Source organism: Sorex araneus, chromosome 2 (genome assembly GCF_027595985.1).
Source record: "Sorex araneus isolate mSorAra2 chromosome 2, mSorAra2.pri, whole genome shotgun sequence".
NCBI classification, from domain to species: Eukaryota; Metazoa; Chordata; class Mammalia; order Eulipotyphla; family Soricidae; genus Sorex; species Sorex araneus.
The window spans coordinates 240,165,950-240,193,343 of record NC_073303.1 but is presented as its reverse complement, the minus strand read 5'-3'; the positions used below and the strand labels follow the sequence as shown (position 1 = coordinate 240,193,343).

Sequence of the window (27,394 nt, the reverse complement as noted above, 5' to 3'; positions counted from 1 at the left end):
TCTCTCCGGAGCCCTGCAGTTCAGCCACACCGTCTCAGGAGACACATGTTTAGGATCATCACAGATTTCTCATTTCCTGAGGCTGAGCTCCGCGAGACAGCCACACACGCATCCAAGCAGGTTAAGGCACTGCACAAATTTGGAAGCACCACGGGCTCTGTCACGTCTGTGTACAGGATGCTTACCCCCCACCCCGCTCCGCCCTTTTTCTTTTGTGTTCCTGGGGCCACATGCGATGGTGTTTAGGGCTTACTCCTGGCTCCGTGCTCAGGGATCGCTCCTGGTAGATCTCTGGAAATCCTATGCAGTGCTAGCGATCAAGCACGGGTGGGGTGTGTGCAAGGCAAGTACCTTCCCTGCTGTATACCTCTCCATGCCCCAAACGTGGTTTTTATTTATTATTATTATTATTTTGCTTTTTGGGTCACACCCAGCGATGCTCAGGGGTTACTCCTGGCTTTGCACCCAGGAATTACTTCTGGCGGTGCTTGGGGGACCATATGGGATGCCAAGGATCGAACCCGGGTCGGCCGCGTGCAAGGCAAACACCCTACCCGCTGTGCTATCGCTCCGGCCCTTATTTTATTATTTATTTATTTATTTATTTTGCTTTTAGGGTCACATCCAGCAATGCACAGGGGTTACTCCTTGCTCTGCACTCAGGAATTACTCCTGGCAGTGCTCAGGGGACTATATGGGATGCTGGGAGTCGAACCTGGGTCAGCCGTGTGCAAGGCAAACGTCCCACCTCACTGTGCTATCGCTCCAGCCCCCCCAAACTTGGTTTTTAAAGCTGATGTCAAAAAGTCCTGCAGTGGCTCAAAAGGCTGGAGCACTGGTTTTTGTATACAGGAGTCTTGCATTCAGTCCTGAGCACTGTATTATTATCCACCCTCCAAGCACCACCAGGAGCTTCCCAACACCCCAAATCCCCACCCCACCCCTAAGAAGAAGAGTTTGTTCAACAATGAGAGTCCCAGGAATCATGGTGTGTGGTAGTTCTGTAAGAAGCAGGTGGGTGGGGCTGGAGCGATAGCACGTTTGCCTTGCACACAGCCAACCTGGGTTCGATTCCCAGCATCCCATATGATCCACTGAGTACTGCCAGTAGTAATTCCTGAGTGCAGAGCCAGGAGTAACTCCTGAGTATCTCCGGGTGTGACCCAAAAAGCAAAAAAAAAAAAAAAGAAGCAGGTGGGTGGCTGAAAGGAAGCTAATGGGATTCAGGTCTTCGATGCTCTTTTTGGATTGCGGGTGCACTCCCTGGGGTGATCAGGAGGCCACTAAGCCTCTTCCAGGTGGCGCTCAGGGGCCAGGAGATGTCATGGATGCAACCCAGGGTTTTGTACATGCAAGGCATTCCCCCCCCCCCAACTTGAACCCCATTTCTTCCTCAGGCTGGATTATTTTGTTTTGTATTGTTTTGTTTTTTGGCCACACCTGACGGTACTGAGGAGTTATTCCTGTCTCTGTGCTCAGGAATTACTCTTGGCGGTGCTCAAGGAACCATAGGGGATGCCAGAGATGGAACCCAGGTTGCATGCAAGACAAGTGCCCTACTCTACTATCTCTCCAACCCCTGGAAATTTTTTTTTAAGCGGGCCACATCCAGGAGTGTGTTCAGGACTTACTCTTGGCTCTGTGCTCGGAGATCACGCCTGTGCTCAGGAGACCCTATGGGATGTCAGAGACCAAACTTATGTCTGCCTTGTGCAAGGCAAGTTGTACTTGCCCATTGCACTATCTCTCCAGCCCCTGGCGGTTTTAAAGAGAGTAGAAAAGGGGCTGGAGCGGTAGCACAGTGGGTAGGGCGTTTGCTTTGCATGTTACTGGTTCGATCCCTGGCATCCCAAATGATCCCCTGAGCACTGTCAGGACTAATTCCTGAGTGCAGAGCCTGGAGTAGCCCCTGAGCATCACTGCCAGGTGTGGCCCCCAAGGCCTCCACTCCCCCCAAAAAAAACAAGCTTGGGGAGCAGGGGCTGAATCGGTAGTACACAGGGAGAGGATATTAGCCTTGCACACGGCCAACCTGGGTTCAATCTCCAGCACCCCATAGGGTCCCCCGAGCACTGTCAGGAGTCACTCCCGAGTGCAAAGCCGGGAGGAACGCCTGAGCATTTCCGGGTAAGTGTGGCCTCAAAGCAAAAGCAAAAAGACCTGGGGAGCAAATCCAATATGGGGGATGCTCCTCTCAGGCCACAGGCTAGAAGCAGCAGCTTGGGTGTTCCTTGGGAGACAGGCCATGCACTCAAAAAACATTTTTTTTTTAATTTATTTATTTATTTATTTATTTATTTATTTATTTATTTTTTTGCTTTTTGGGTCACACCCAGCGATGCTCAGGGGTTACTCCTGGCTTTGCACTCAGGAACTACTCCTGGCGGTGCTTGGGGGACCATATGGGATGCCGGGGATCGAACCCGGGTCGGCCGCGTGCAAGGCAAACGCCCTACCCGCTGTGCTATCGCTCCGGCCCCTAATTTATTTATTTTTAATTAGAGAATCACCGTGAGGGTACAGTTACAGATTTATACACTTTTGTGCTTATACTTCCCTCATACAAAGTTTGGGAACCCATCCCTTCACCAGTGCCCATTCTCCACCACCCGTAAACCCAGTGTCCCTCCCACCCTCCCCAATCCCATCTCCCCCCCACCCCACCCTGCCACTGTGGCAAGGCATTCCCTTCTGTTTTCTCTCTCTAATTAGCTGTTGTGGTTTGCAATAAAGGTGTTGAGTGGCCGCTGTGCTCAGTCTCTAGCCCTCATTCAGCCCGCAACTCCCTTCCCCCACATGGCCTTCGACTACAATGTAGTTGGTGATCGCTTCTCTGAGTTGACCTTTCCCCGGAACGTGAGGCCAGCCTCGAAGCCATGGAGTCAACCTCCTGGTACTTATTTCTACAGTTCTTGGGTGTTAGTCTCCCACTCTGTTATTCTATATACCATAGATGAGTGCAATCTTTCTATGTCTGTCTCTCTCTTTCTGACTCATTTCACTCAGCATGAAACTTTTCATGCCCATCCACTTAACTACAAAATTCTTGACCTCCTTCAAAAAACATTTTTTGAAAGAATTTTTGGCGCTTTGCAGCAGCCTTGTCTCTATCTGGGTTCCAACAGGTCACAGAGTGGCCTTGTCTGGTGTTTGTTGATGTTCTGTGGCTGCTGTTGATGTTCAGGGAAGAACATCCCAGCCCCGGCAGGTCTGCCCCGCCCTCTTGGCGGCGTCTCCAGGTAGCACGTGCCCAGAACTCAAGCCAGGTTGAGCCCTGGCTCCTCCGAGAGCTTCCCCAGAGCACTGGGCCCAGCATGTCTGCCGGTGTTGGCCGTGAGTGACCGTGAGTGACTGTGAGTGGGTCGGGGCTTCTAAGCTCTCGGGAACCACAGGGGAAGCCTCCTTGGAGGTGAGGGTGGGGAGGTGAGAGGGAGAAGCTCTTTTCCATAGCGTGTCTGAGGAATGAGAGAGAGAGAGAGAGAGAGAGAGAGAGACAGAGACAGAGACAGAGAGAGACAGAGAGAGAGAGAAATGAGAGAGAAAGAAAGAAAGAAAGAGAGACAGAGTGAGAGAAATGAAAGAGAAAGAGAGAAAAAAGAGAAAGAAAGAGGAAGAAAGAGAGAGACAGAGTGAGAGAGAAATGAGAGAAAGAAAGAGGAAGAGAGGGAAAGAGAGACAGAGTGAGAGAGAAATGAGAGAGAAAGAAAGAAAGAAAGAAAGAAAGAAAGAAAGAAAGAAAGAAAGAAAGAAAGAAAGAAGAAAAGGAAAAAGAGAGAAAGACAGAGTGAGAGAATGAGAAAAAGAGAGAAAAGAGAGAGAAAGAGACAGAGACAGAGTGAAAGAGAATGAGAGAGAGAAAAGAGAAGAGAGAGAGAGAGAGAGAGAGAGAGAGAGAGATGAGAGATGGGGGGGAGAGAACCGACTGGGGGCAGAGAAGCACACAAAGCAAAGCCAGGGGAGGAGGTGGAGGGGGACCCAGAACGCCCAGGGCGGAGCCGGGGAGGTGCGGGCGGGCTGGAGAGGGGGTGCCGAGAGGGAGCCGGGCCCGGGGCGCGCGTGCGGGGCGCGCCGCAGACAAAGGCGCGGCGGGGCCGGCGGGCGGCGGGGCGGCGGGGCCCGGACAAAGGCTGCCCGGGGGGCGGGGGGCAGCGATGGCGGCGCGGGCGGACTACAAGTCCCAGCAGCTCCCGCTGCGGCCCTCGGCCGGCCCCTCTCGCTCCCCGGGAGCGCCTGGCGGGGCCGCTGGGCCGAGGGGGCCGCCGGCGGGGCTGGCGGGCGGGGGGCTTCCTGCAGGCCCGGGGGGCGCCGGCGGCCGGGCAGGGGCAAGGGGCGCCGGGTGAGTGTCCCCCCGACCGGGCCGGCCGGGTGGGGAGGGGGTCGGGGTACGAGGTGGGCGGGGAGGGGGGGTCCCGCGCGGGGCGCGGCCCGGGGCGACCTCTATTCGCCCCCCGCCTTGCGCACCGGCGCCCCAGGCCCGGGAGAGCTGGGAGGGGGCGATTGGGGCGCGATGGGAGGGGGCGCGCGGTCAAGCGGCCTAGCGCGGCCCCCCAAGGGGGAGGGCCCGGCCGCCGCGGCTCCTGGAACGGAGAGATCTGGGGCTCCGGAGGGGGGTCGTGGTCGGCGGGGGGCGACCAGACCGTAGGGGGTGGGGAAGGCAGAACGGCGCCTCCCCTAGACCCCGGGGGCGCTCTGGCACCCCAGAAGGACCCCAGGTATTGTTCTCCCCACCCTCCAGCCCGGGCCGGGAGTTCAGGAGGCCTCCTAGGAGGGGGACCCGAGCTCTCCCCCTTTCTCTCTCCACTTATTGTTCGCCTCGCTTGCCAGCCTGGTTGCAGAGTTTCCGTAAGCCCCTGCCCCAGAAGGTGATTTGTTTTGGGGGGGTGGGATCACCTGCTCCCCTGGGGATTGCACAGCACCCAATTATTTCTCCTTGCAGCTTAGAGGTAGGAGATCGGGGAAATGATCTAAAAGACTCCCCTTCCCCTGCTCTCCACTGCCCCCCCACGACCCCCCCCCCCCGCCATTGCCCTTCTGGGAACGAACCCTGCACTTTGCCCACACTGTACCCCTTGGCACTCAGCCTGCTGCGCCGGAGCCCCCCACTATGGAGTTTCCGTGGGTTCCCCAGTGCGGAGTCAGCCACCCCCTTTGCCCAGAAACCCATCTGTTGCTTTGCCACCCCCCTCCCCCCCACACACACACACTGCCCAGCAAGAGGAAGTAAGTGTAACTCAAGGCACATAGCCTATCTGCCAGGGGTCATTGTGCTCCTGGGGGACAGGCTCCCCAATATAATTTCTACTCTCTCTCCCCCCCATTCTCTCTCTCTCTCTCTCTCTCTCTCTCTCTCTCTCTCTCTCTCTCTCTCTCTCTCTCTCTCTCTCTCTCTCTCTCTCTCTCTCTCCTCCAACCTCAGGATCCATCTTTGAGGAGAGGGGGCAAAAGCACCCTGATGCCCGGCCCCATAGCGCAGCCCTGAGCCCCAGGAATCTTCCCTTCCTGGAAGAGGCCTCAGGGGTCCCCCCCAAGAACCCAACAGGAGCATGATTGTTATCCCCTGCTGGCCAGGGCTGAGGAGTCAGCATCTTCCATCCACTTGGGCAAACAAGGGGACTCACAACTCTCCCTTCCCACTTTCTCGCCGATGGGGCCTCACACACCTCCACCCTCTGGGTTCCCACATGTTTCCACCCCAGCCCCGCTCTGGCCTTAGAGTGTAGCATGCAGCGATGAAGCTGTTTGCTAGGTTTGATCCCAGGCATTCCGCAGGCTCCCCCAAGCCCTGCCAAAAGTGAGCCCTGAGCACCGCCTGGTGTGACCCAAACCAAACTAAGAAATAGGTTGTAGGGGCCAGAGCGATAGTACAGTGGGAAAAGCATCTGCCTTGCACGTAGCCGACCTGGGTGTGATCCCCAGCATCCCATGGGGTCCCCGAGAGCATCACCAGGAGTAGTTCCTGAACTCAGAGCCAGAAGTAACCCCTGAGCATGGCCAGGTGTGACCCAAAAACAAAAACAAAAAAATAGCATATTGGGGCTGGAGCAATAGCACAGCAGGTAGGGCATTTGCCTTGCACGTGGCTGATTCTCAGCATTCCATATGGTCCCCTGAGCACCACCAGGAGTAACTCCTGAGTGCAGAGCCAGGAGAACCCCTGTGCATCGACAGGTGTGACCCAAAAAGCAAGCAAAACCAAACCAAAACAAAACAAAAAAGAAACCACAAAAAAAGCATATGAATGTAGAAGCATAGGGATTCTTAACATTTTGTTGCTGGGGGCGGGAGACCCATGGTGGCACTTTGGGCCCCCGGTTCTTACCATTCACTACCACACTGGAATTGTGATGTCTGGCCTTTAAGTAGTCGGTTCCCTAGAAAGTAGTCCCAGAATGCTCCTGTGTGTTTCCAGTGACCCAAGAGAACCCCCCCTTTTTTATTTTTTGCTTTTTGGGTTACACCGGCAATGCACAGGGGTGACTCCTGGCTTTGCACTCAGCACTCCCTGGCGGTGCTCACGGGACCCTATGGGATGCTGGGAATTAAGCCTGGGTTGGGTGCATGCAAGGCAAATGCCCTCCCCGCTGTCCTATCGCTCCAGCCCCGAGAACCCCCCTTCTTATCCAGGACCTCTACGCACGGTCCCCCAGCAATGAGTCAGGACAGGAGCCCTGATAACACCCACCCTGGCTATCTTACACGACTAGACGGGGGGAACCTACGACTGTCTCTCCTCTATAGCACACCAACTTCTCATGGGTGGGGAGCCCAGCATGGAGAGACGGGGAGAGCCTTGAAATTGGGGATCACAGATCTTTATGGCGGGCTCCCCTGAGCACCTTACAGGTATGGAGCTGAGAAGGGAGGGTCCCCCTTGCCCACCAGGGCCCTCCTCCTCCTCCTCGCCCTGTCTCTGTCCTATCACGAATTTCCCTGGGTTCTAAGACAGGAAGGATCTGAAATTGAGAATGGGGAGAGCTCAGGTTGGTTGGTTGGTTTGGGGACCACTACCATCAGTGTCTTCTGCCTCTGCACTCAGATCACTTCTGGCAGGGGCTTTGGAGGTTCACATGGGGTGCCAGGGATCAAATCCAGGTTGGCCACTTGCAAGGCAAGCACCCTAGTCATTGTTGGATCGCTCCAGCCCTGAGTGAGAGCTGAGGGTTTTTTTTTTTGTTTTTTGTTTTTGCTTTTGGGTCACACCCGGCGATGCACAAGGGTTACTCCTGGCTCTACACTAGGAATCACCCCTGGCGGTGCTCAGGGGACCATATGAGAAGCTGGGAATTGAACCCAGGTCGGTCTCATGCAAGGCAAATGCCCTACCCGCTGTGCTATTGCTCCAGCCCCCGAGAGCTGAGGTTTTGCGTGTAGGAACTTGGGGTCCGTGCCCTCATGATATGATCCAGAGCACACTAGGGAACAAAACAATAGTTGTATCAAGTGTGTGTGTGTGTGTGGGGGGGGGGGGATAGTTCAAGGATCAGCAAAGACTGAGTTTTGCAGGAATGATAGTTTCCATCCCTGACACTGGGCGAGCGAGGCATGTAAAGAACTTGTGTTTGGGGCTGCAGCAACAGTACAGCGGATTCGGCGTTTGCCTTGTATGCAGCTGACCTATGTTAGATCCCCGGCATTCCCATATGGTCCCCCAGCACCTCCAGGAGTAATTTCTGAGTGCAGAGCCAGGAGTAACCCCTGAGCACCACCAGGTGTGACTCAAAAAGAAAAAAACAAACTTGTGTTTGTGTGTGGGCTGGAGTGATAGCACAACGGCAGAGTGTTTGCCTTGCACGTGGCTGACCAGGGTTTGATTCCTCCGCCTCTCTCAGAGAGCCCAGCAAGCTACCGAGAGAATCTTGCCCCATGGCAGAGCCTGGCAAGCTACCCGTGGCATATCTGATATACCAAAAACAGTAACAGCAAGTCTCACGATGGAGATGTTATTGGTGCCCGCTCGAGCAAATCGATGAGCAACGGGATAACAGTGACAGTGTTTGTGTGTCTAGGCACGCAATGCATGCACATTCTAGAGGTTGACGGGCGTGGTGGGCCCTTTTCCCTCCATGCCCAGACTCCCACACAGGCCCCCCCACTTCTGCTAATTGCCCCAAACGTGCCTATACCCACTCCCTGCTCTCACTTCCAGATTGTGTCCGGGAAGGCGCGGGCGTCCCGCGGCGTGGCAGAATGCGGCGCTCCGTCCTCGTGAGAAACCCCCGCCACGGAGGGCAGAATCCCCCGCAAGCAGATCTCGATTCGGACTCCGACCTGGACCCCACGCGGGAAGCGCTGAGCCCGCTTCCCGAAGACCTGGAGGACGCCAGCTATGACGATCCGGACCCCCTCCCGGACCATCTCCACCTGGACTCCCAAGCCCCCCCGAGCGCCCTCTCCATCACCGCCGACGACGCAGACCCTCAAGATTCCGACCCGGATCCCGACGTCATCGGCCCGGTGCCCCTGATCCTTGACCCCGACAGCGAGGCCCTCAGCCCCGCCCCCGCCCCGGACCTGGACCCGCTGGCCTCCGACGTGGAGGCGGCCACCCCGGTCCTGGCCAGCGCCGGCCCCGCGGCGCTGCCCGCGCCCGCCAGCCCGCCGCGGCCCTTCTCCTGCCCGGATTGCGGCCGCGCCTTCCGCCGCAGCTCGGGGCTGAGCCAGCACCGCCGCACGCACAGCGGGGAGAAGCCCTACCGCTGCCCCGACTGCGGCAAGTCCTTCAGCCACGGCGCCACGCTGGCGCAGCACCGCGGCATCCACACGGGCGCGCGGCCCTACCAGTGCGCCGCGTGCGGCAAGGCCTTCGGCTGGCGCTCCACGCTGCTCAAGCACCGCAGCAGCCACAGCGGCGAGAAGCCGCACCACTGCCCCGTGTGCGGCAAAGCCTTCGGCCACGGCTCGCTGCTGGCACAGCACCTGCGCACGCACGGGGGCCCGCGGCCGCACAAGTGCCCGGTGTGCGCCAAGGGCTTCGGCCAGGGCTCGGCTCTGCTCAAGCACTTGCGCACGCACACGGGCGAGCGGCCCTACCCGTGCCCGCAGTGCGGCAAGGCCTTCGGCCAGAGCTCGGCGCTGCTGCAGCACCAGCGCACGCACACGGCCGAGCGGCCCTACCGCTGCCCGCACTGCGGCAAGGCCTTCGGCCAGAGCTCCAACCTGCAGCACCACCTCCGCATCCACACGGGCGAGCGGCCCTACGCCTGCCCGCATTGCTCCAAGGCCTTCGGCCAGAGCTCGGCGCTGCTGCAGCACCTGCACGTGCATTCCGGGGAGCGCCCCTACCGCTGCCAGCTGTGCGGCAAAGCCTTCGGCCAGGCCTCCAGCCTCACCAAGCACAAGCGGGTGCATGAGGGCGCGGCTGCGGCAGCGGCGGCGGCAGCGGCGGCGGCGGCAGCGGCGGCGGCGGCGCTGAGTCCGGCTTCGGTGTTGAGACCCGGGCAGGGCTCGCTCCTGGAGGATCCCGAGGCTGCGTCCGTGCTCGCTCCGGGCCTGGGCCCCAGCACCGGCCTCGGGCCCGACCCGGGCTCCGGGCTGGGCTCGCCTCCCCAAGCCCGCCTCCCGTCCACCCCCGCCCCGGAGCCGGGCCCCGGGTCGTCTGACCCCAAACCCGGGCCGGACGCCACGTCTGATCGCGGGGGCGCTGGCTGGAGCCCCGACTCGAGCCCGGTGCCCAGCCCCCAGCCCCAGCCCGACTCTGAGCCGGGGTCTCCCGCCCACCACCCAGTCAGCCCAGCAGCGGCCCCTAGCGGGGAGAGTCCTGAATGGCAACAGGAGCCAGGGGCACTGCTGGGGCCGGATGGCTGACGGTGTGTGTTGGGGGGACACAGGCCGTCACGGGAGCTGGGAATTGTGTGTCGTGCAGTTAGTAAACTCCTCCCACTGCCTCTTTGCTCTGTGTCCTGGTTCTCTTCCTGCCCCGATTCGCAGCCCCGCCCTCCGGAGCTGTGGGTTGTTGCCCGGACGAGCTCTACCACTGAAGCTCCAATGTCAGGGCTTCCTCTCCCCTGCAGTCCGCCAGGCTTCCCACTCAGTCTCTTCCTGGCCCTACCTCCTCGGCACCACTCGGCTTCCCCGGGCCAGGATCCCTCGGACGGAACAGCAGGTTTTGCCTTGTCAATGGTCTTTTCTGGACCTCTGACCTTTTGTGGGGTTGGGCGGTTTTGGTTTTGGGGTTCCCCCAGCTGTGCTATGGGCTTGCTTCTGGCCCTCTGCCCTGTGCTCTGGGATCACTTCCGGCAGTGCCTGGGAGACCATATGTGGCTAGAAATTGGTGGAAGTGGGGTTGACCATGTCCCAGGCAAGTGCCATCTCTCCAATGCCTGTCCCCCAGTATTCTAACGGGAAGTGCTGGGGACACCAATACCATATCTAGCAGTGACCATCAGGAACAGTTTATTTATTTATTGGTATGGCTTTTTTTTTTTTTTTTTGGCGGGGGCACACCTGGAGATGTTCAGGGGTTACTGCTGACTGCTGGCTCTGCGCTCAGGGATCACTTTGGGCAGGGCTCAGCAGGCCATATGAGATGGGGGGAGGGGGAGCAAACCATGATCAGGTGCATCCTCGCCAACTGTACTATCTCTCCCTGTATTTCACTATTCAGCAGCTGTCATTGAGATCTCATTTGCAAATGAGGAAACTGAGGCACATGGAGTTCAGGGAACTCTGGAAGATACAGACATGTAGTTGGCAACACATACATCCCAAACTTTAAAAATATTATTTTTGGTGGATCCACTGTACCTGGGAGTGGTCAAGGGCTAGTTTTGATTCTGTGCTCAGGAGACTGGAAATGGTGCTGGGAAGTCGAACCAGGGTCAGCTGCTCTCCAGACACATGTCTGAACCCCAGTAATCCTCTCCAGCCCCAGCAGCTAAAATTTATTTACTTAAATTTTTTTTAGGGGGAAGGTCACACACAGCGATACTCAGGGCTTACTACTAACTCCGCACTCAGGAATCGTTCCCAGCAGTGCTCAGGGGACCATATAGGATGCCAAGGATAGAACTCAGGTTGGCAGCCTGCAAGGCAAACGCCCTGTGTGCTGTACTATCTATCTGGGCCTGTTTTACTGTTTATTTTCTGTGGGGAGATACACCTAGCAGTGCTCAGTACTTGGGGGATCATATGCAGTCCCAAGGGTTTAACAAGGTTTGACTGTATTCAAGGCAACTGCCTTAATCCTGTACTAGATCTTCAGTCCCAGCACTTACTTGTGTGTGTGTGTTTGTGTGTGTGTGTGTGTGTGGTGGGGGGGCACATCCAGTGGTGTTCAGGACTATCTTTTGACTCTGTGCTTAAGGAACGCTTCTGTGGGCTGGATCGATAGCACAGCGGGTAGGGCGTTTGCCTTGCTCGCGGCCGACCCAGGTTCAATTCCCAGCATCCCATATGGTTCCCTGAGCACTGCCAGGAGTTAATTCCTGAGTGCATGAGCAAGGAGTAATCCCTGTGCATCGCCGGGTGTGACTCAAAAAGCCAAGAAAAAAAAAAGAAAAACTCAAGGATCGCTTCTGGTGGACTCAGGAGACCATATGGGGTGCCAGGGATCAAACCTGTGTCAGCCGCATGCAAAGCACACATGGCAATCACTGTACTATCTGGTCCCACCTGCACCCACTTTTTTCTTCTTGAGCCACACCCACAGTGCTCAGGGGTTACTCCTGGCACTGAGTGGCATTGCACTCCGGAATTAATCCTGGTGGTCCATAGGGGACCATTTGGGATGTCAGGAATCAAACCCTGGTCAGCTGCATGCAAGGCAAGCACCTTTCCTATCCCTCCAGACCCAACATCTACTTTTTAACCTAAATTGTTGGGTCAAGGAGAGAGTGCAACAGGCTAGAGTGAATGCTGGGCATGAGTCCTAGTACCCCATGGCTACCCCAGCACTAGAAAATAGACCCCGAGCACCCCTAATGTGACTGTCCTCAAAAAACAAAAGCAAAACCCCTCTGAATTGCCTAGCTTCCAGAGCCTTTTTATTTTGGGAGCGGGTTTGGGTCACACCCAGAGATGCTTGGGGTTACTTTTGGTTCTGCTCTCAGGTATCACTCCTGGCAGTTCTCAGGAAATCACATGGGATGCCGGGGATCGAATTCAGGTTGGCCGTTCTGAATTCAGAATGCCCTCCCTGGAGCGATAGCACATTGGGTAGGGCGTTCGCCTTGCATGCAGTCAACCCGGGTTCGATTCCCGTCATCCCATATGGTCCCCTGAGCACCGCCAGGAGTAATTCCTGAGTTCATGAACCAGGAGTAACCCCTGTGCATTGCTGGGTGTGACCCAAAAAGCAAAAACAAAAAACAAAAAATTACAGAATGTCCAGTCTGGCCCCTCCATTATGTGATCAGGTAGTTAATTGATACTAGGGACCAAATTCAAGGTCTCATGCATGAAAGGCATGAGCTTCAGACCTCTGAGGTACCTCTCTGGTTGAGCTATCTCCCTGGCCTCCAGAGCCTGGATTCCTATTACGCTCTGGGTAAGAGTGCAAAGAATCTGGAGCACTGAGGGATGAGTGAGGGAAGACCCGAGATTCCCTCCTAGAGAATAGGGACTTCTCCTTTCTTATTTTGCTTAAGTCTTTGGACCACGATGCTCTGGGCTGACTCCTAACTCTGCACTCAGGGATCACTCCTGGAGGTGCTCAGGGGATCCTCTGGGGCCCTGCAGGTCCAACCCAGGTCTGTGCATGCAAGGCAAGCACCTTACCCACTATACTGGAACTACTTTCGTGAAGGACAACGCATGGGGGGTGTTCAGGCATTACTCTTGGCTCAAGGATCATTCCGAGTGATGCTCTCCAGGCCCTATGTAGAGCCAGGGGTGGAACCTGGATCAGCTGTATACAAGGCAAACACCCTCCCCACTGTGCTATCATTCCGGTTCAGAACATGCTTCCGGTTGTTACTGGGTTGTATTCTGATCCTGACCCGGGTTCGATTCCTCCATCCCTCTCAGAGAGCCTGGCAAGCTACCGAGAGAATCCCGCCTGCATGGCAGAAGCCTGGCAAGCTACCCGTGGCATATTCGATATGCCCAAAACAGTAACAAGTCTCACAATGGAGACGTTACTGGTGGCCCTCGAGCAAATCAATGAACAAATCAATGGACGACAGTGCTATTCTGATCCTACTCTCAGGCCGAATGAGCGGGAATTATGTCTCTGAATGATCATAGATGTGAGAAAAATGGATCCCGTGTTGGACATATTAAGGAAATGAAACTAGGATTTGATGGTAGTTTTTTTTTTTTGGGGGGGGGGGTCACACCCAGCGATGCACAGGGGTCACTCCTGGCTCTGCACTCAGGAACCAACCCTGGCGGTGCTCAGGGGACCATATGGAATGCTGGGAATCAAGCCCGGGTCGGCCGCGTGCAAGGCAAACAAACGCCCTACCCGCTGTGCTATCGCTCCAGCCCCTGACGGTAGTATGAATGAGACAGGTGGAAAAGGATTTGGGGGAGGATCAAGCACGGTGGGCAATCCTGGGAAAGAACATACTTAAGAGACGCCACAGAGGGGAAGAGAGGTCAAGCTCTGGACAAGGAATTCTAGAGGCGGAGCTGGACACAGGCATAGCCAACACGCTTAGCACCACCCCATGCCCCTCAGCCGATCAGCGCTAGGACCCCGCGCCCACCCTTGGCCCGAAGGCCGCCCGCTGAGGAGCGAATGTGTCCCGCTCTGGCGGGGCTGGCGGCGCCAGGGGTGGGGCTTCGCTCGGTCACGTGGTGTAAAGGGGGCATTCTCTCTTGTCACGTGACGGCGGCGCGAGTCAGCTGATGCGGGAGGGTTTGAAGCGGCGCCGCCAGGGAGCGAGGCCGTAGTGACAGCGGCCGGACCGAGGCTGCTCCGCCGCGCCCGCCGGGGTCCGGCGCTCCCGCCCGGGCATGGCGGCCTCCGCGGGGCGGCGCGGCTCAGGTGAGGGCGCGGGCGGCCTCGCGGGGGGCCCCGAGGACGCGGGCGGCGGGCGGGCAGCCAACTTGTCTGTCTGGCGCGGCGGAGCCTGGCTTGTCCTAAATCCTGTTTGCGCTCCGAATTCAGGGCCGATCGGCGGCTCCACCAGCTCCCGGCATGAGGGAGGCGGCGGGACTCCGGATTCCGAGCCTGCCGGACTCCAAGCCCTGCTCAGAGCCCCCAAAGTCGGGCCAGCGGGCGGCCCGCCAGCATCCCCGGACTGTTCCCGGCAGTTCCATTCTGAGCCCGGGCTTGCATTGCTCATCGTGCTCTGGAACCGAAACAAGCTGGCTGCAGCTTTTTTTTTTCTCCAGCACCCCCAGCCCCGCGTCAGGCTCGCGACTCGGGAGTCGATGCCGGGAGCGTCTCGAAATTCAGCCCGAGCGCTGAAGGCATTGCCTCTGGGAACGCAGGTGTCAAACTCAATGTCAGATTCCCCGAAATGCAGGACAGCCAGGCCATCGCTCCCGAGGGAGCCTGCACTGAAGACTCTTTCTCTTTTATTGATCTCTGGCCCCGATTCTGGTAGATTATTGAAGTGGTGGATGGTATGGCAGGGTCGGCAGCACTAGCCGCCTCCTCTCTCCCACCCCCCGCCCACTCCGCCGCCGGCTTCCATCTAGCTTTCTTGTAAACAGTCACTGCAGGAGTATGTGGGATTGGCTGCTTCCCAAGGGATCATCTCGCTGCTGTCCCTCTCAGAAACTCTGAGCGTTTCCACATTCTTCTGGGTGGCTTTGCTAAGCAGGGTCCTCCCAGTGTGGGGGTGGTGGACCCCAGAATGTCAGAGATGGGCTGCTGAGAAGGCTCTCTGATCTCAGGTGAAGGAAGCTTTGGCTCCAGTTCACAGACTGGCTGGACTTGAAAGTACTAAATCTCAGCTTATTCGAGAATGAGACTGGTGGAGACTGGGGGTAACTTAGTGGTCAGGCGATGTGGTTTTGCATGCACCAGGACTGGAGTCCCGCCTTGGCATCACATGATCCCTCCCCTTAGCATTTCCAGGTATGGCTCTGGGGGGACTCCACAGTGACACATCATTGGGGCTTAGCACTGAACTCCTGCCTCAGGTGACCCTGCGTCTCCGGGAGTGCGGTGCAAACCCTGTCCCCTAGCACTGCTTGGCTCTCCCTGGATCCTCCCCTCCACCCGCGCCAAAAAAAATTGGAACTTTTTTGGTTTGTTTCATGATGTTCCTTTGCGCTGCTTTTCAGAGAATCAGACTTGCCTAGACATTTGCCCCAGTCTCCTGACCGGGAAGTGGCGGGTCTGGAATTTGGTCCTGGGCTTGTGTGACTCCCTAGTGCTTGTGTGGTGGGTGAAAAAGCTACTCATAAACATAACAGGCAGTTAGGTTTTTCTTTTTTCCCTTTGGGGCCACACCCAGCAGTGCTCAGGGGTTCCTCTTGGCTCTGCACTCAGGGATCACTCCTGGCAGTGCTCTGGGGACTCCATGAGATGCTGGAGATTGAACCCAGGTCGGCCACGTGCAAGACAAATGCCCTCTCCACTGTACTGTAGTTTTGGTCCAGCAGTTAGTTTTATTTCTTGACTTTTTGGCTTGGGAACCACAACCAGCAGGGCTTACTCCTGGCTCTGTGGCTGGAGCAATAAAGGATGCTGGCAACATGTGCCAAGTGCCAGGAAAGCGCCCTACCCACTGTTCTATGGCTCTGGCTCCTAGAAGGTTTATTGGTTTTTGATTGTTTGTTTTTGGGTTACACCGGCTATGCTCAGGTGTGAGCATGTTCCTGATTCTGCACTCAGGGATCACTCCTGGTGGGCTCGGGGGAACCTATAGAGTGCCAAGGGGGTCCGCAGCATGCAAAGCAAGCACCCTCCGTGCCCTCCCCGCTGTCTTATCTCTCTGGCTTCTTAGCAGTTTTTTTAAACACCTACTCCTGACTCTGGGGTGAGATGCCTGGTGGTACTGGGGGGAACATATGTGGTGCTGGGGACGGAATGGGAGCCAGCGGACCACAAGGGAAGCCCCGTAGCCCCCGTACAATCTCTCAGCATGGGGATTTTTGCAACCAGGGGATCTTTGTAACCAGGGGCTTCTCAGCTGCTTGGTCAGTGGAGTTCATTTATTTATTCATTTTTGGTTTGTTTATGATTTGGGGGCTTCACCTGATAGTGTGCAGGGGTGGGAGCAGATGGAACCTGATCTGTGATCTGGTTTTGTTTGTCTGTTTGTTTGTTTTTGTTTGGGGGCCACACCCAGTGATGCTCAGGGTTTACTCCTGGCTCTGCACTCAGGAATCCTCCCTGGGGGTGCTTGGGGGATCATATGCAATGCCAGGGGTTGCCTTACCCGCTGGACGATTGCTCCAACCCCAAAGCCTGCAATCTGTCCACCAAACCGTCTTTCCACCCTGACCCCCTTGGCTCATGGCCCAGCCCCTTGGCCATGCTGCAGAATCACCGAAGCTTTAATCTGGGCCTGGGCAGATGCTGGGTCCCGCCTCCCCATCCCCGACCAGGGTCTGGTCCCCATTGCGCTTTTCCATCCCCACAGAGACCGAGCGTCTCCTGACCCCCAGCCCTGGGTATGGGACCCAGGCGGGGGTCTCGCCGCCGGCCCCACCCAGCGCACCGGAAGAGGAAGACCTCCGGCGCCGGCTCAAGTACTTCTTCATGAGCCCCTGTGACAAATTTCGCGCCAAAGGCCGTAAGCCCTTCAAGCTGATGCTGCAGGTGGTAAAGATCTTGGTGGTGACCGTGCAGGTGAGTGATGCCAGGTGTGGCTCCCAACCCCCTCAGGAATAGATAAGTAGGCAACAAATGCCCTTGGAGATGATACTCGCAGGTGCATGCGCACCTGCACCCGAAGAGGCCCAGAGAGGTCAAGCGGGTTTTCTAAAGCCACACAGCAGTCAAGACAGATGCTGCAGGTGGGAAAGCCTGGGTTCTACTTGAACCCAAGCCGTTGGATGCCACGTGAATGCTCAGATGTACCACTGCTGTCCTTCTTCCCCCTCCTCCCCCTCCTTCTTTCCCTTGGGCCAGAACCTGTGCTGAGGCTCTGGGGCGCCCCCAGGATGAATCAAACCTTGCTCAATTCTCACCAGGTGGAGAGCAGAAATTGGGATTACAGGATGCAGCCTCTAATGTCTCCTCAGCTAAAGCATCTAAGAGGGCTGGGGGCTGTCTGAAAGGGTGGGAGCACACACAGGAACCCCAGATTTCTTCCCTGGCACCAGTGGGTCCCTCAAATACTAAGTGGGGAGTATTAATTTTTAAAAATGTAATATTCTCTTTTGAATTTGAGGGGGGCTGGAGCAATAGTACAGCAGTACTATTACAATACTATTACATAGTATTAGTATTGTACTATTACAATACTACAGTACTATTGTACTATTGTAATAGTACAATAATACCACCTTGCATGCGGCCAACCTGGGTTTGATCCGCGGCATCCCGTATGGTTCCAAGTACCACAAGGAGTGATTCCCTGAACACAGAGCCAGGACTAATCCCTGAGTACCTCCGGATGTGGCCCCGAAACAGACAAATAAAAAAAAATCGCCCCCCCCCTCAGATATCCTGGGGTGGGAGAGACAGTACAGCAGGTGAGGTGCTTGCTTTGCATGTGGCCGACTGGGGTTCAATCCCGGCCATCCCAGAGGGTTCCCTGAGCTCTGTGAGGAGTAATTCCTGAGTGCAGAGTCAGGAGTAAGCTCTGAGCATCGCTGGATATGCCGCCCCCCCCCCCGAAAAAAAATACAGGAGGGAGCTGGAGTGATAGCACAGTGGATAGGGCATTTGTCTTGCATGCAGCCGACCCGGGTTCAATTCCCAGCACCCCATATGGTCCCCCAAGCAACGCCAGTAGTAATTCCTGAGTGCAAAAACCAGAACTAACCCCTGACCATTGCCGGGTGTCACCCAAAAAGCAAAAAAAAAAAACCACCCCCCCAAAAAAAATACAGTTAAAAAAGGGCCCCATCGCAGTCCCATCCCCTGGTTTAAGTGACTGAGCCCTGGTTTCGGCAACACCAGATGAATGAGGGCTGCAGGCAATTCGAGGCTTTGCCCACCTTGCGCTGGGCATGTGGGCACCGGTGCCCTCCGGGCGGAACCCCGCCTCGCCTCCCCCGCCCCCCCTCTTTTGCCCCCTCCCCTCCTGTCGCCCCACTGGTGCGCAGAGAGGCCCCAGCCTGGCAGCACCATCCCGCCCTCCAGCTGATCCTGTTCGGGCTGAGCAACCAGCTGGCCGTGACCTTCCGGGAGGAGAACACCGTGGCCTTCCACCACCTCTTCCTGCTGGGCTACTCGGACGGGGCAGACGAGACGCTCGCCGTCTACACGCGGGAGCAGCTCTACCAGGCCATCTTCCACGCCGTGGACCAGGTGTGGTGGGCAGAATGCAGTGGGTCGGGGGAGAGGTGGGGGCAAGCGGGCCCTCAGGGGGCGCTGACCCGCCGCCACTCGCTCTCTGCCTGTAGTACCTGCTGCTCCCGGAAGTGTCCCTGGGCCGCTACGCCTATGTGCGCGGTGGGGGCGGGCCGGGGGCCAATGGCTCCGCCCTGGCCCTCTGCCAGCACTACTACCGGCACGGCCACGTGGACCCGGCCAACGACACCTTCGACATCGACCCCATGGTGGTCGCGGGTAAGTAGGCAGCCCCTGGGGATTAAGCCTCAGATCTCCAAGGCGCCTGTTTGGCCTGTGAGAGGCCTGGGCTCCATCCCCTGCCTGGCTTGTTGAGTGCAGGGTAGTAGGGTAGTAGCAGTGGGGAGTGACCCGGGAACCTCCATTCTTGCCCCAGAACGCAAAAAAAAAAAAAAAAAGGTCAGGGGCTGGAGCGATAGCACAGTGGGTAGGGCGTTTGCCTTGCACGCGGTCGACCCGGGTTCGAATCCCAGCATCCCATATGGTCCCCTGAGCACGGCCAGGGGTAATTCCTGAGTGCAGAGCCAGGAGTGACCCCTGAGCATCGCCAGGTGTGACCCAAAAAGCAAAAAAAAAAAAAAGTCAGCTGGAGTTATAATACAGAAGACAACGCCCTTGCCTTGCTCATGGTCCACACCCAGATTCCATCTCTGGTACCTCATTGGGTGCAACCACACACACACACACACACACATACCCTGCCCAAACTCTGCTGGGAGTGATCCCTGAGCACTCAGCAGGAAGAGCCAGGAGTCAGCCCTGAGAATCGCTGGGTGTGACCCCCCAACCTTTCCCCAAAAAAATCTCAGTCTAGTGATAGTACAGGAGGGAGGGCACTTGCCTCGAATGTGGCCAACCAGAGTTTGATCCCTGGGAGTCCAAATATGATTTGTCATTATCCCCCACCCCCAAAGTCTGCCCAGAGTGATCTCTGAGTGTCGAGCCAGGAGTAACCCTGAGCACCACTGGTTGTGCTCCTCCCCCCCCCCAAAAAAAAATACCAAAAAACAATTAAAACTCCAGGTGTTTAGGGGCTTCTGCCGAGGATGGCAGTCCGGTGGTAGGACTCTTGGTCTCTGTCGGGCTCAGGTTCCAATCCTGGCACTGCAGAACCCAGTCTGCATTCAGGTTCCCATTCTGGCATGGCAGAACCCAATCTGATCAGGTTCCGATCCTGGCACTGCAGAACCCTCAAAAAATGCAGGGTGCCCACACCCTGTCCACACATGCTTCCCATATCAGCCCCAAGCCGGATGGATGTATCCTGTGAATCCACAATCCCCACAGCCCCCCTCCACTCCCATCTCAGGCCCGAGGAATGGTGGAAAGTGTGTGTGGGAGGGTGGGAATTCAGCCCAGGGCCTGTTCTGCAAGGCATATTCTGGGTGCTGAGCTGGTAAGAGGGAAGTGAGTCCAGAGAGGGGGGATGTGGGGCCCTGGGGAGTGTGTGCTGTTTCCCCTCCCCCACAGCTGTCCCTGACTCCTTGTCCACAGACTGCATCCTGGTGGACCCCCCTGAGCGGCCGCCGGTGCCCCCTGAGGATGATTTCTCCTTCGTGGACAGCAGCACCAGTTACAGGAACCTCACACTCAAGTTCCACAAGTATTTCTCCCTCCGCCCCAGGCGGGGGGCGGGGGTGGGGGGCAGCGGGAAGACATGGGGTGTCCTCAGTCCCCCTGGCAGCTCCCTCCCAACCAGCTGCGAGGAGCAGGCTCAGCACTTCCTCCTGCCGCTGCAGAGTCAGCTTGGGGCATGCGGGCGGGGAAGTGGGGTCGATGGGCACAGCCCCCCCCTTACCCGAACCCCCCTCGCCCCCCCAGGCTGATCAACGTCACCATCCACTTCCAGCTAAAAACCATCAACCTGCAGAGCCTCATCAACAACGAGATCCCCGACTGCTACACCTTCAGCGTCTTGGTGAGGCCACACGGGGAAAGGAGGGGTTGCCCTCCTCCCAGGAAGTCCCTCGAAGCATTCTGGGGGATGATGGGCGAATGCAGTCATGAGAGGCTCCCTTTTGGGGTTTTTGGTTTGGGAGCCACACACGTTCTTGCTCAGGGATTCCTCCTGCCTCTACACTCAGGAATTACTCTTTTTTTTTTTTTTCTTTTTGGGTTCTGGCTCTGCACTCAGGAATTACCCCTGGCGGTACTCGGGGCACCATATAGGATGCTGGGAATCGAACCCGGCTTGGCCGCATGCAAGGCAAAGGCCACTGTGCTATCATTGCTCAGGCCCCAAGGCTTCATTTATTTTTGCACCACACCCAGTGGTGCTCAGGGCTGACTCCTAGCTGTGTGCAGGGGCCATTTCTGGCAATGCTCAGGGAGGGGGATCCTTTGGGGTGCCAGGGATCGAACCCGGGTCTGCCACATGCGAGGCAAGCGCCCTCCCTGAAATGCTGTCGCTCCGGCCCTGCTTAGAGGGTATTCTAGGCGGTGGATGATACACAGAGCCTGCTCTGGCAGGTCAGCCTAGGCGTCCCCTCCCCGTCCCCCAACCATCCTGCTGTGTCCCCTTCCCCAGATCACATTTGACAATAAAGCACATAGCGGGCGTGTCCCCATCCGCCTAGAGACCCAGGCCCACATCCAGGAGTGTAAGAACCCCAGCGTCTTCCGGCACGGTGAGCCCCAGAATCCTGCTCCCCCCGGCTGCTGTCATCACCATTTGGTGGGGGTGGGGACAGTTTCCCAGAGTCCCAGGCCCAGCACTGACCGAGCTCCTCAATGTACCAAGTCACCTGGCAGTCCTCACCCCCTCTGCCTCCCGCACTTCACTCTCACCCCTCCTCACAGGTGACAACAGCTTCCGGCTCCTGTTCGACATGCTTGTGATCCTCACCTGCTCCTTCTCCTTCCTGCTCTGTGCCCGCTCACTGCTCCGGGGCTTCCTGCTGCAGACTGTGAGCCCAGCTCTGGGAGCGTGGGGGAGGGTGGCCCGCAGGAGGGCAGTAAGGGTGGGGGGGCAAAGGAAGGCCAGTGGGGGTTCTCCCCCCGAGCCCTGCTACCGGTTTAAGAGGACTTTTGTTTGGGGCAATACCCGGTGGTACTTCCAGCTCAGTGCTCAGGGGTTGCTCTCCGTGGTGCTCACGGGACCATGTGGTCACAGGGGTGGAACCTGAGCCTCCCGCGTGTGAAACCGGGGCTCTGCACTCCAGCCCTGTGAGACCTCTTTGATCTCCTGGGGTTAGTATTTTTATTAAAAAGAATTTTTTTTTTTGTGGGAAGGGGGGCAATATTTGGGGTCACACCCTGCGGTGCTCAGGGGTTACTCCTGGCTCTGTGTTCAGGAGTCACTCCTGGCAGGCTTGGGATGCCAGCTATTGAACCCCGGTCAGCCACGTGCATGGCAAGTGCCTTACCTGCTGTACTATTGCTCCAGGCCTGGGTATTTTTGTGTGTGTTTTTGTTTGTTTGTTTGTTTGCTTTTTAAAAAAATTTTTTTATTAGAGAATCACCGTGATGTAGCTATAAACTTATGAACTTTTGTGTTTGCATTTCATTCATAGTGATCGTTTGCCCATCCTTCCACCAGTGCCCATTCACCTCCACCAATGTTCCCAGTATCCCTCCCACCGCCCCCACCCCATCCCCCACCACCCCACCCTGCCTCTGTGGCAGGGCATTCCCTTTTGTTCTCACTCCTTTTGGGCGTTGTAATTTGCAATAGAGGTATTGAATGTCTAGCCCAGGGTTTTATTTTTAATTTCGCAGGAGCATGGGTACAGGGCTCTCTCAGTTGTGTATAGGTGAGGGAGGTGGCGGAAGGTGGCTTCCTGAATCCCTAAAGGCAGCGTAGCCAAGAATCTCTGCTCATGCATGGAAGGGCCCAGGCCAGCAATGAAACTGGCCGCTGAGCCTTCCCCACGGACTTTCCCACAGGAGTTTGTCAGTTTCATATGGCGGCAGCGAGGCCGGGTCATCAGCCTGTGGGAGCGGCTGGAGTTTGTCAACGGCTGGTACATTCTGCTGGTCACCAGTGACGTGCTGACGATCACCGGCACCATCATGAAGATTGGCATCGAGGCCAAGGTGGAGCCCTGGGGGACTTATCACTGGGCGAGACGTGCAGTGGGCGTGATCATCTGGGCCTGCGATGGGCGTGGCCTTCACGGGGGCGGGGCGGGACAGTAGTGGGCGTGGACTAGTGGTTGGGGCCTGTAGTGGGTGGGGCTGTGGGCTGGCCCGATGGTGGGCAGGGTTGTGGGTGGGGCCTGTGGTGGGCGGGGTCCTAGGGGCCTCCCTTTCCTTACTGCTCCCCAGTTTCATACTTAGGAAGCCTGTCTGGGTTAGGGCCCTCCTGAATGGGGTTGGGCCTCCTTTGGGGGATGCTCGAGAGGGGACCTTGCGGTACCGGGGCTCAAACCTGGGCGCCCCCCTCGCAGCATGCACAGCCCCGCAGTGCCGTCTCCCCGACCCCAAGGAATTGAGCCACACTTTCCGCCCCCAGAACCTGGCAAGCTATGACGTCTGCAGCATCCTCCTGGGCACGTCCACGCTGCTGGTGTGGGTGGGCGTCATCCGGTACCTGACCTTCTTCCACAAGTACAATGTAAGGCCGTGGCAGGGGGGGCGGTGGGAGAGGGTGCCCTCCCCTCAGCCCCTCCTGCGCTCCCCAGCTCCCCAGGGTCCTCCTGTCCCTAAAGCCCCACCTGTGCCTTCTGCACTGCAGATCCTCATCGCCACGCTGCGGGTGGCCCTGCCCAGCGTCATGCGCTTCTGCTGCTGTGTGGCCGTCATCTACCTGGGCTACTGCTTCTGCGGCTGGATCGTTCTGGGGCCCTACCACGTGAAGGTAGGGGGAGGGCCGGCTGTTCTGCGCTCAGAGATCACTCCTGGTGGGGCTGGGGGACCACCTGGCGTGCCAGGGAGATTGGAACCTGGGTCGGCCACATGCAAGACTAGCTGCCTACCTGCTGTACTATCCCTCCAGCCCAACTCCCCCCCCCTCCCGGGAGACCCCTGGTAGTGCTCAGGGGACCATATGTGCTATCAGGAATTGAATGAGGGTCAGCTTAAATGCAAGGCAGTCTTTCTGTGCTATCTTCCTGGGCCCGCTTTTTTTTGGGGGGGGTGTCTCAGGTTTGGGGGCTCATCCTGGCAGTACTGGGGGAGCCATGAAGCGTTTAGGATTGGCCAGGGTCAGCCACATGCGAGGCAGGCTCCTTAACCCGGGTGCTCTTTTTTGGACCCAAAGCTGATGATTATTATTTTTGCCTTTCCAGTGGAGGTTTTTCTTTGGGTTTTGGATCACACCTAATGATGGTCAAGGTCTCCACCCAATTCTTTTTTGGTCGCTCCGGGAGGTGCTGGGGGAACCTTGTGGTGCTGGGGTTGGCTGTATGCAAGGCCAGCCTTAGCCTCTGTGCTGTCTCTCTGGCCTATGGAGATTTGCAGATTCTTGAGTGACCTTTCCTCCCCACGGGAGCTGCTCCCCAAGGCGCCCAGGGGACCATGCAGTGCCAGGGCCGGAACCCTGGGCTCCTGCAGGCCAGGGTGGCCTTGACCTCATGATGTGGCCTGGACACAGTGACCCTCCCCGCTATGGCCCCATCCTGAAGACGGGGTCAGTGGCCCACGGTTGACTCTGCTCCCGCGGCCTCCCCTGACTCGCCGCCCCGCTCTCCGGCAGTTCCGCTCCCTGTCCATGGTGTCCGAGTGCCTCTTCTCGCTTATCAACGGGGACGACATGTTCGTGACGTTCGCAGCCATGCAGGCGCAGCAGGGCCGCAGCGGCCTGGTGTGGCTCTTCTCCCAGCTCTACCTCTACTCCTTCATCAGCCTCTTCATCTACATGGTGCTCAGCCTGTTCATCGCGCTCATCACGGGCGCCTATGACACCATCAAGGTCAGCTAAGGGGCGGGGCCTGAGAAGGGGCGGGGTCGTTTAGGGGGCGGGACCTGTGACGGGGCGGGGTCTTTGAGTGGGTGGGGCCTAGAAAGGGGCGGGGTCTTTGAGTGGGTGGGGCCTGACGATGGGGCGGAGCCAGCATGGGGGGTGGGAATGACACTTGTGCAGGACCCTGTTTGATCATGGTGGCAACCCCCTCCTGCCCATCTGGGCCTCTCGTGCTTTTTCCCAGCCAGAGACTCCCCCCCCCCCAATAGACTTTCTGTAACTTAGAGACCCAAAGTAAACTACTGAGCCCCAGGCTGTGCTCAGCCTGATTCTAGAAGCCCCTTCTCCTAATCCCTCAGTTGTGTTGGGGAGACCCCAGGTTAGGGGCTCTTTGGATCCCTGGAAGAGAAATGATTTCGACAGAATATGGGGGCGGCAGGTAGACAGTATTCTAGGTTGTTTGCTTTATTTTTGGGGGGGTTGGGTTCCGCAACAGTTCTCAGGGGCCCCTGAAGCTACTCCTGGGAACATTTTGGCCACTTGAGCTGGATGCTTCAATGCCAAGGCCCAGTGGAGCTCAGGGGCCACCAGGGCAATACTGGCAGTGCTTGGCAGTAGAACTTGTGCTCGATTGTATGTGCCCTTCACTTGCAGTATCTCCCCCCAGCTGCTAAACAGAATTTATTTTGGGGGGGTGGTTTGGGCCATACCTGGTGGTGTTAAGGGTTAGTCTTGGCTCTACACTCAGGAATTACTCCTGGAAGTGCACAGTACACAAGGGATCCAACCTAGAGCTGCCACATACAAGGCAAGCACCCTGACCACTGCACTATCCAGTCCCAGGATTCTTTTCTTAAAGGGGGGCAGGCACACTCAACTGTGCTCTGGGGCTACTCCTGACACAGTGCTCCAGGGACCATGCCAGAGATCAAACCTGAGCCTCCTTCATGCAAAGCCTGGCCTCCAGCCCATTGAGCTGTCTCTCTAGAGCACGGATAGGACTCCTTCCCTGGCACCGCATCGAGTTCCCTTAGACTCCCTAGGAGTAATCCCTGAGTGCCTCAGAACCAGGAGTAAACCCTGAGCACTGCTGGGTGTGGCCCCAAAACAATCACACACACACAAAAAAAAGAGAGAGAGTGCCGGAGTCCGGCTCCGGCATGAAGACCACCGACTCAGAGATGAAGCATTGACCAGCAGCTATCGAGGCTGAAGGCAAGGTTTATTCACAAGCAAGCAGTTTTTATATTCTTTTTTTTTTTTAAATGTTCATAGCATTTTTATTCAAATTGCCCTTCCCACATGAAAAAAGACAAAATTTCCACAATCAGGAAAATTGAAAAACAAATTATAATGTGTCTTTTTTTTTTTTTAATATGTTTCAGAAGTGAAGTTTATTAGCTTTTGCTTGCTTTCATTTGCCTCTTTTGTTTTTTTTTTTTAATTTATTTTTTTTTTGCTTTTTGGGTCACACCTGGCGATGCACAGGGGTTACTCCTGGCTCTGCACTCAGGAATTACCCCTGGCCGTGCTCAGGGGACCATATGGGATGCTGGGATTTGAACCCGGGTCGGCCGCGTGCAAGGCAAACGCCCTACCCGCTGTGCTATCTCTCCAGCCCCAGTTTTTATATTCTTAACATACATTTGCCCAGGCACATAGCCAAGTCAAAAGATGTTCTCATGAGTTATACACCAAACAGACATATTTTGTGTTTGTCTCAGGATGTTCTCATTAAAAAATACCAAGTCAGATTATTCCCAAGGTTACTTAGAGCACGAGGAGTATGTACGTGCAGGATATGTCCTGCTTATCTTGCTGGTAGATTTTACCTTCAAGGCCCCTCTTTCAAGAGGCCATCTGCACAGGACTCTCCCAAGCCCCCAGTGCAGGTCATACAAAGTTCATTGTCCCACGCTAGTCTCTAGTCTCTAGTCTATGTGCTCCAAGCAATCCCACTACAAGAGAGAAAGGTGGTATGGTTTCCCCAAGGTTGGGAAGGTACACACCATGGATGAAAAATCAAAATATTGACTTAGGCTATACATGCACAAATATTTCCTCCATTTCCCCCCCCACCCCAATATATGGGCACATATGTCATTTAGCCCTGAGGTGGCTCATGGGTCCTGTCCTAATGTCCTTGCACTCAGCCTTCCCATGGTCACTCCTGCAACACAGGTTGTTCTCAGCCACCCAGCGGGTGTCTTGCACGGTAGTTGCACAGTAGAAGGCACACACCCCAAAGATGGGGCTGTGTGCACACGGTGAAAGGCCGGGAGGAGTGCTTGCTTTGGCAGCACATACACTAAAATTGGACCAATGCAGAGATTAGCATGGCCCCGGGTCAAGGATGACTCGCAAATTCGTGAAGCGTTCCATTTTGGGGGGGAATGTATAATGGTGATGGGATTGGTGTCGGAATATAAACATCATCACATTTTGTGAACTACTTTATAAAATAAAATTAAAAAAAAAAAGAAAACAGCAGGAGGAGGCAGTGATGGGGAAGCAAGTGCTACGGCCCCCGGGCATGGGCAGAGCCTGCTCCAAGTGGTTCTGAAGGAAAAGGGCCGAGCTCCAGGTGGCTGGACAGGGGGTGGAGGGACAGGCTGACCTGAAGGGGATTGGAAGTTCCTCCATGGCTCACAGAGGGCTTGCTTGCATCTCCCCCATACCTGGCCCACCCAGCACCCCGGAGGTGGCGGTGCAGAGCAGAGCGAGCTGCAGGCCTACATTGCACAGTGCCAGGACAGCCCCACTTCTGGCAAGTTTCGGCGCGGGAGCGGCTCCGCCTGCAGCCTCCTCTGCTGCTGCGGCAGGTGCGATCTGGGGTTTCTTGGTTCTTCTGGTGGGTTCCCCAAAGGGCTGGAGGAAAGGGAGTTCGCCAGCGGGATGCACTGCTTGCCTTCCTTAGAGGTTGGACCTGCCGCCCCATTCCATTCCATTCTGTTCCATTCCAGGGACACCTCGGAGGATCACTCCCTGCTGGTGAATTGACTCCAATCACGGACTACCACTCAGAACGGACTGCTAAGACGCACGCTTATTTATTTTTAAGAGTTTGACTTTTAAAATACCAGACCCTTGCCGCGCCCGGTCAAGGCCCGGGCCAGTTGGTCGGACACTGGGGATGGGTGCTAATAAAAGGGAAAACGAACGTCTAGCTCCTCATCTCTAGTGGGAGGGCT

General features: G+C 56.7%; 2 protein-coding genes and 1 pseudogene across 2 annotated transcripts; all 3 read left to right on the top strand.

Moving 5' to 3' along the window:
* The first annotated feature begins 4,036 nt into the window (after positions 1-4,036).
* Positions 4,037-9,889, top strand: ZNF358 (zinc finger protein 358). The gene is made up of 2 exons (XM_055125057.1): positions 4,037-4,336; positions 8,147-9,889. The coding sequence occupies exon 2, from the start codon at positions 8,188-8,190 to the stop codon at positions 9,802-9,804; it is 1,617 nt and encodes a 538-aa protein (XP_054981032.1). The 5' UTR covers positions 4,037-4,336; positions 8,147-8,187; the 3' UTR covers positions 9,805-9,889.
* A 3,887-nt stretch (positions 9,890-13,776) lies between these two features.
* On the top strand, positions 13,777-27,363 carry MCOLN1 (mucolipin TRP cation channel 1). Its single transcript, XM_004614785.2, has 14 exons — positions 13,777-13,927; positions 16,482-16,690; positions 18,152-18,319; positions 18,415-18,580; positions 19,856-19,964; positions 20,183-20,279; positions 20,889-20,988; positions 21,161-21,267; positions 22,247-22,396; positions 22,815-22,916; positions 23,037-23,159; positions 23,997-24,212; positions 26,895-27,025; positions 27,167-27,363. Exons 1-14 carry the CDS (start codon positions 13,897-13,899, stop codon positions 27,201-27,203), a joined length of 1,746 nt encoding a protein of 581 aa, XP_004614842.1. The 5' UTR covers positions 13,777-13,896; the 3' UTR covers positions 27,204-27,363.
* On the top strand, positions 26,488-26,588 carry LOC129402879 (U6 spliceosomal RNA; annotated as a pseudogene).
* Positions 27,364-27,394: the final 31 nt, after the last annotated feature.

What these genes read in the sequence shown, in the direction of transcription:
- MCOLN1 (XM_004614785.2), top strand. Translation starts at nt 13,897, where the DNA reads ATGGCGGCCTCCGCGGGGCGGCGCGGCTCAG. An exon ending in GCTACACCTTCAGCGTCTTG is followed by an intron (nt 20,280 to 20,888) that starts GTGAGGCCACAC and finishes CCCCTTCCCCAG; the next exon opens with ATCACATTTGACAATAAAGC. An exon ending in CCCCAGCGTCTTCCGGCACG is followed by an intron (nt 20,989 to 21,160) that starts GTGAGCCCCAGA and finishes CCCTCCTCACAG; the next exon opens with GTGACAACAGCTTCCGGCTC.
- ZNF358 (XM_055125057.1), top strand. Translation starts at nt 8,188, where the DNA reads ATGCGGCGCTCCGTCCTCGTGAGAAACCCCCGCCACGGAGGGCAGAAT.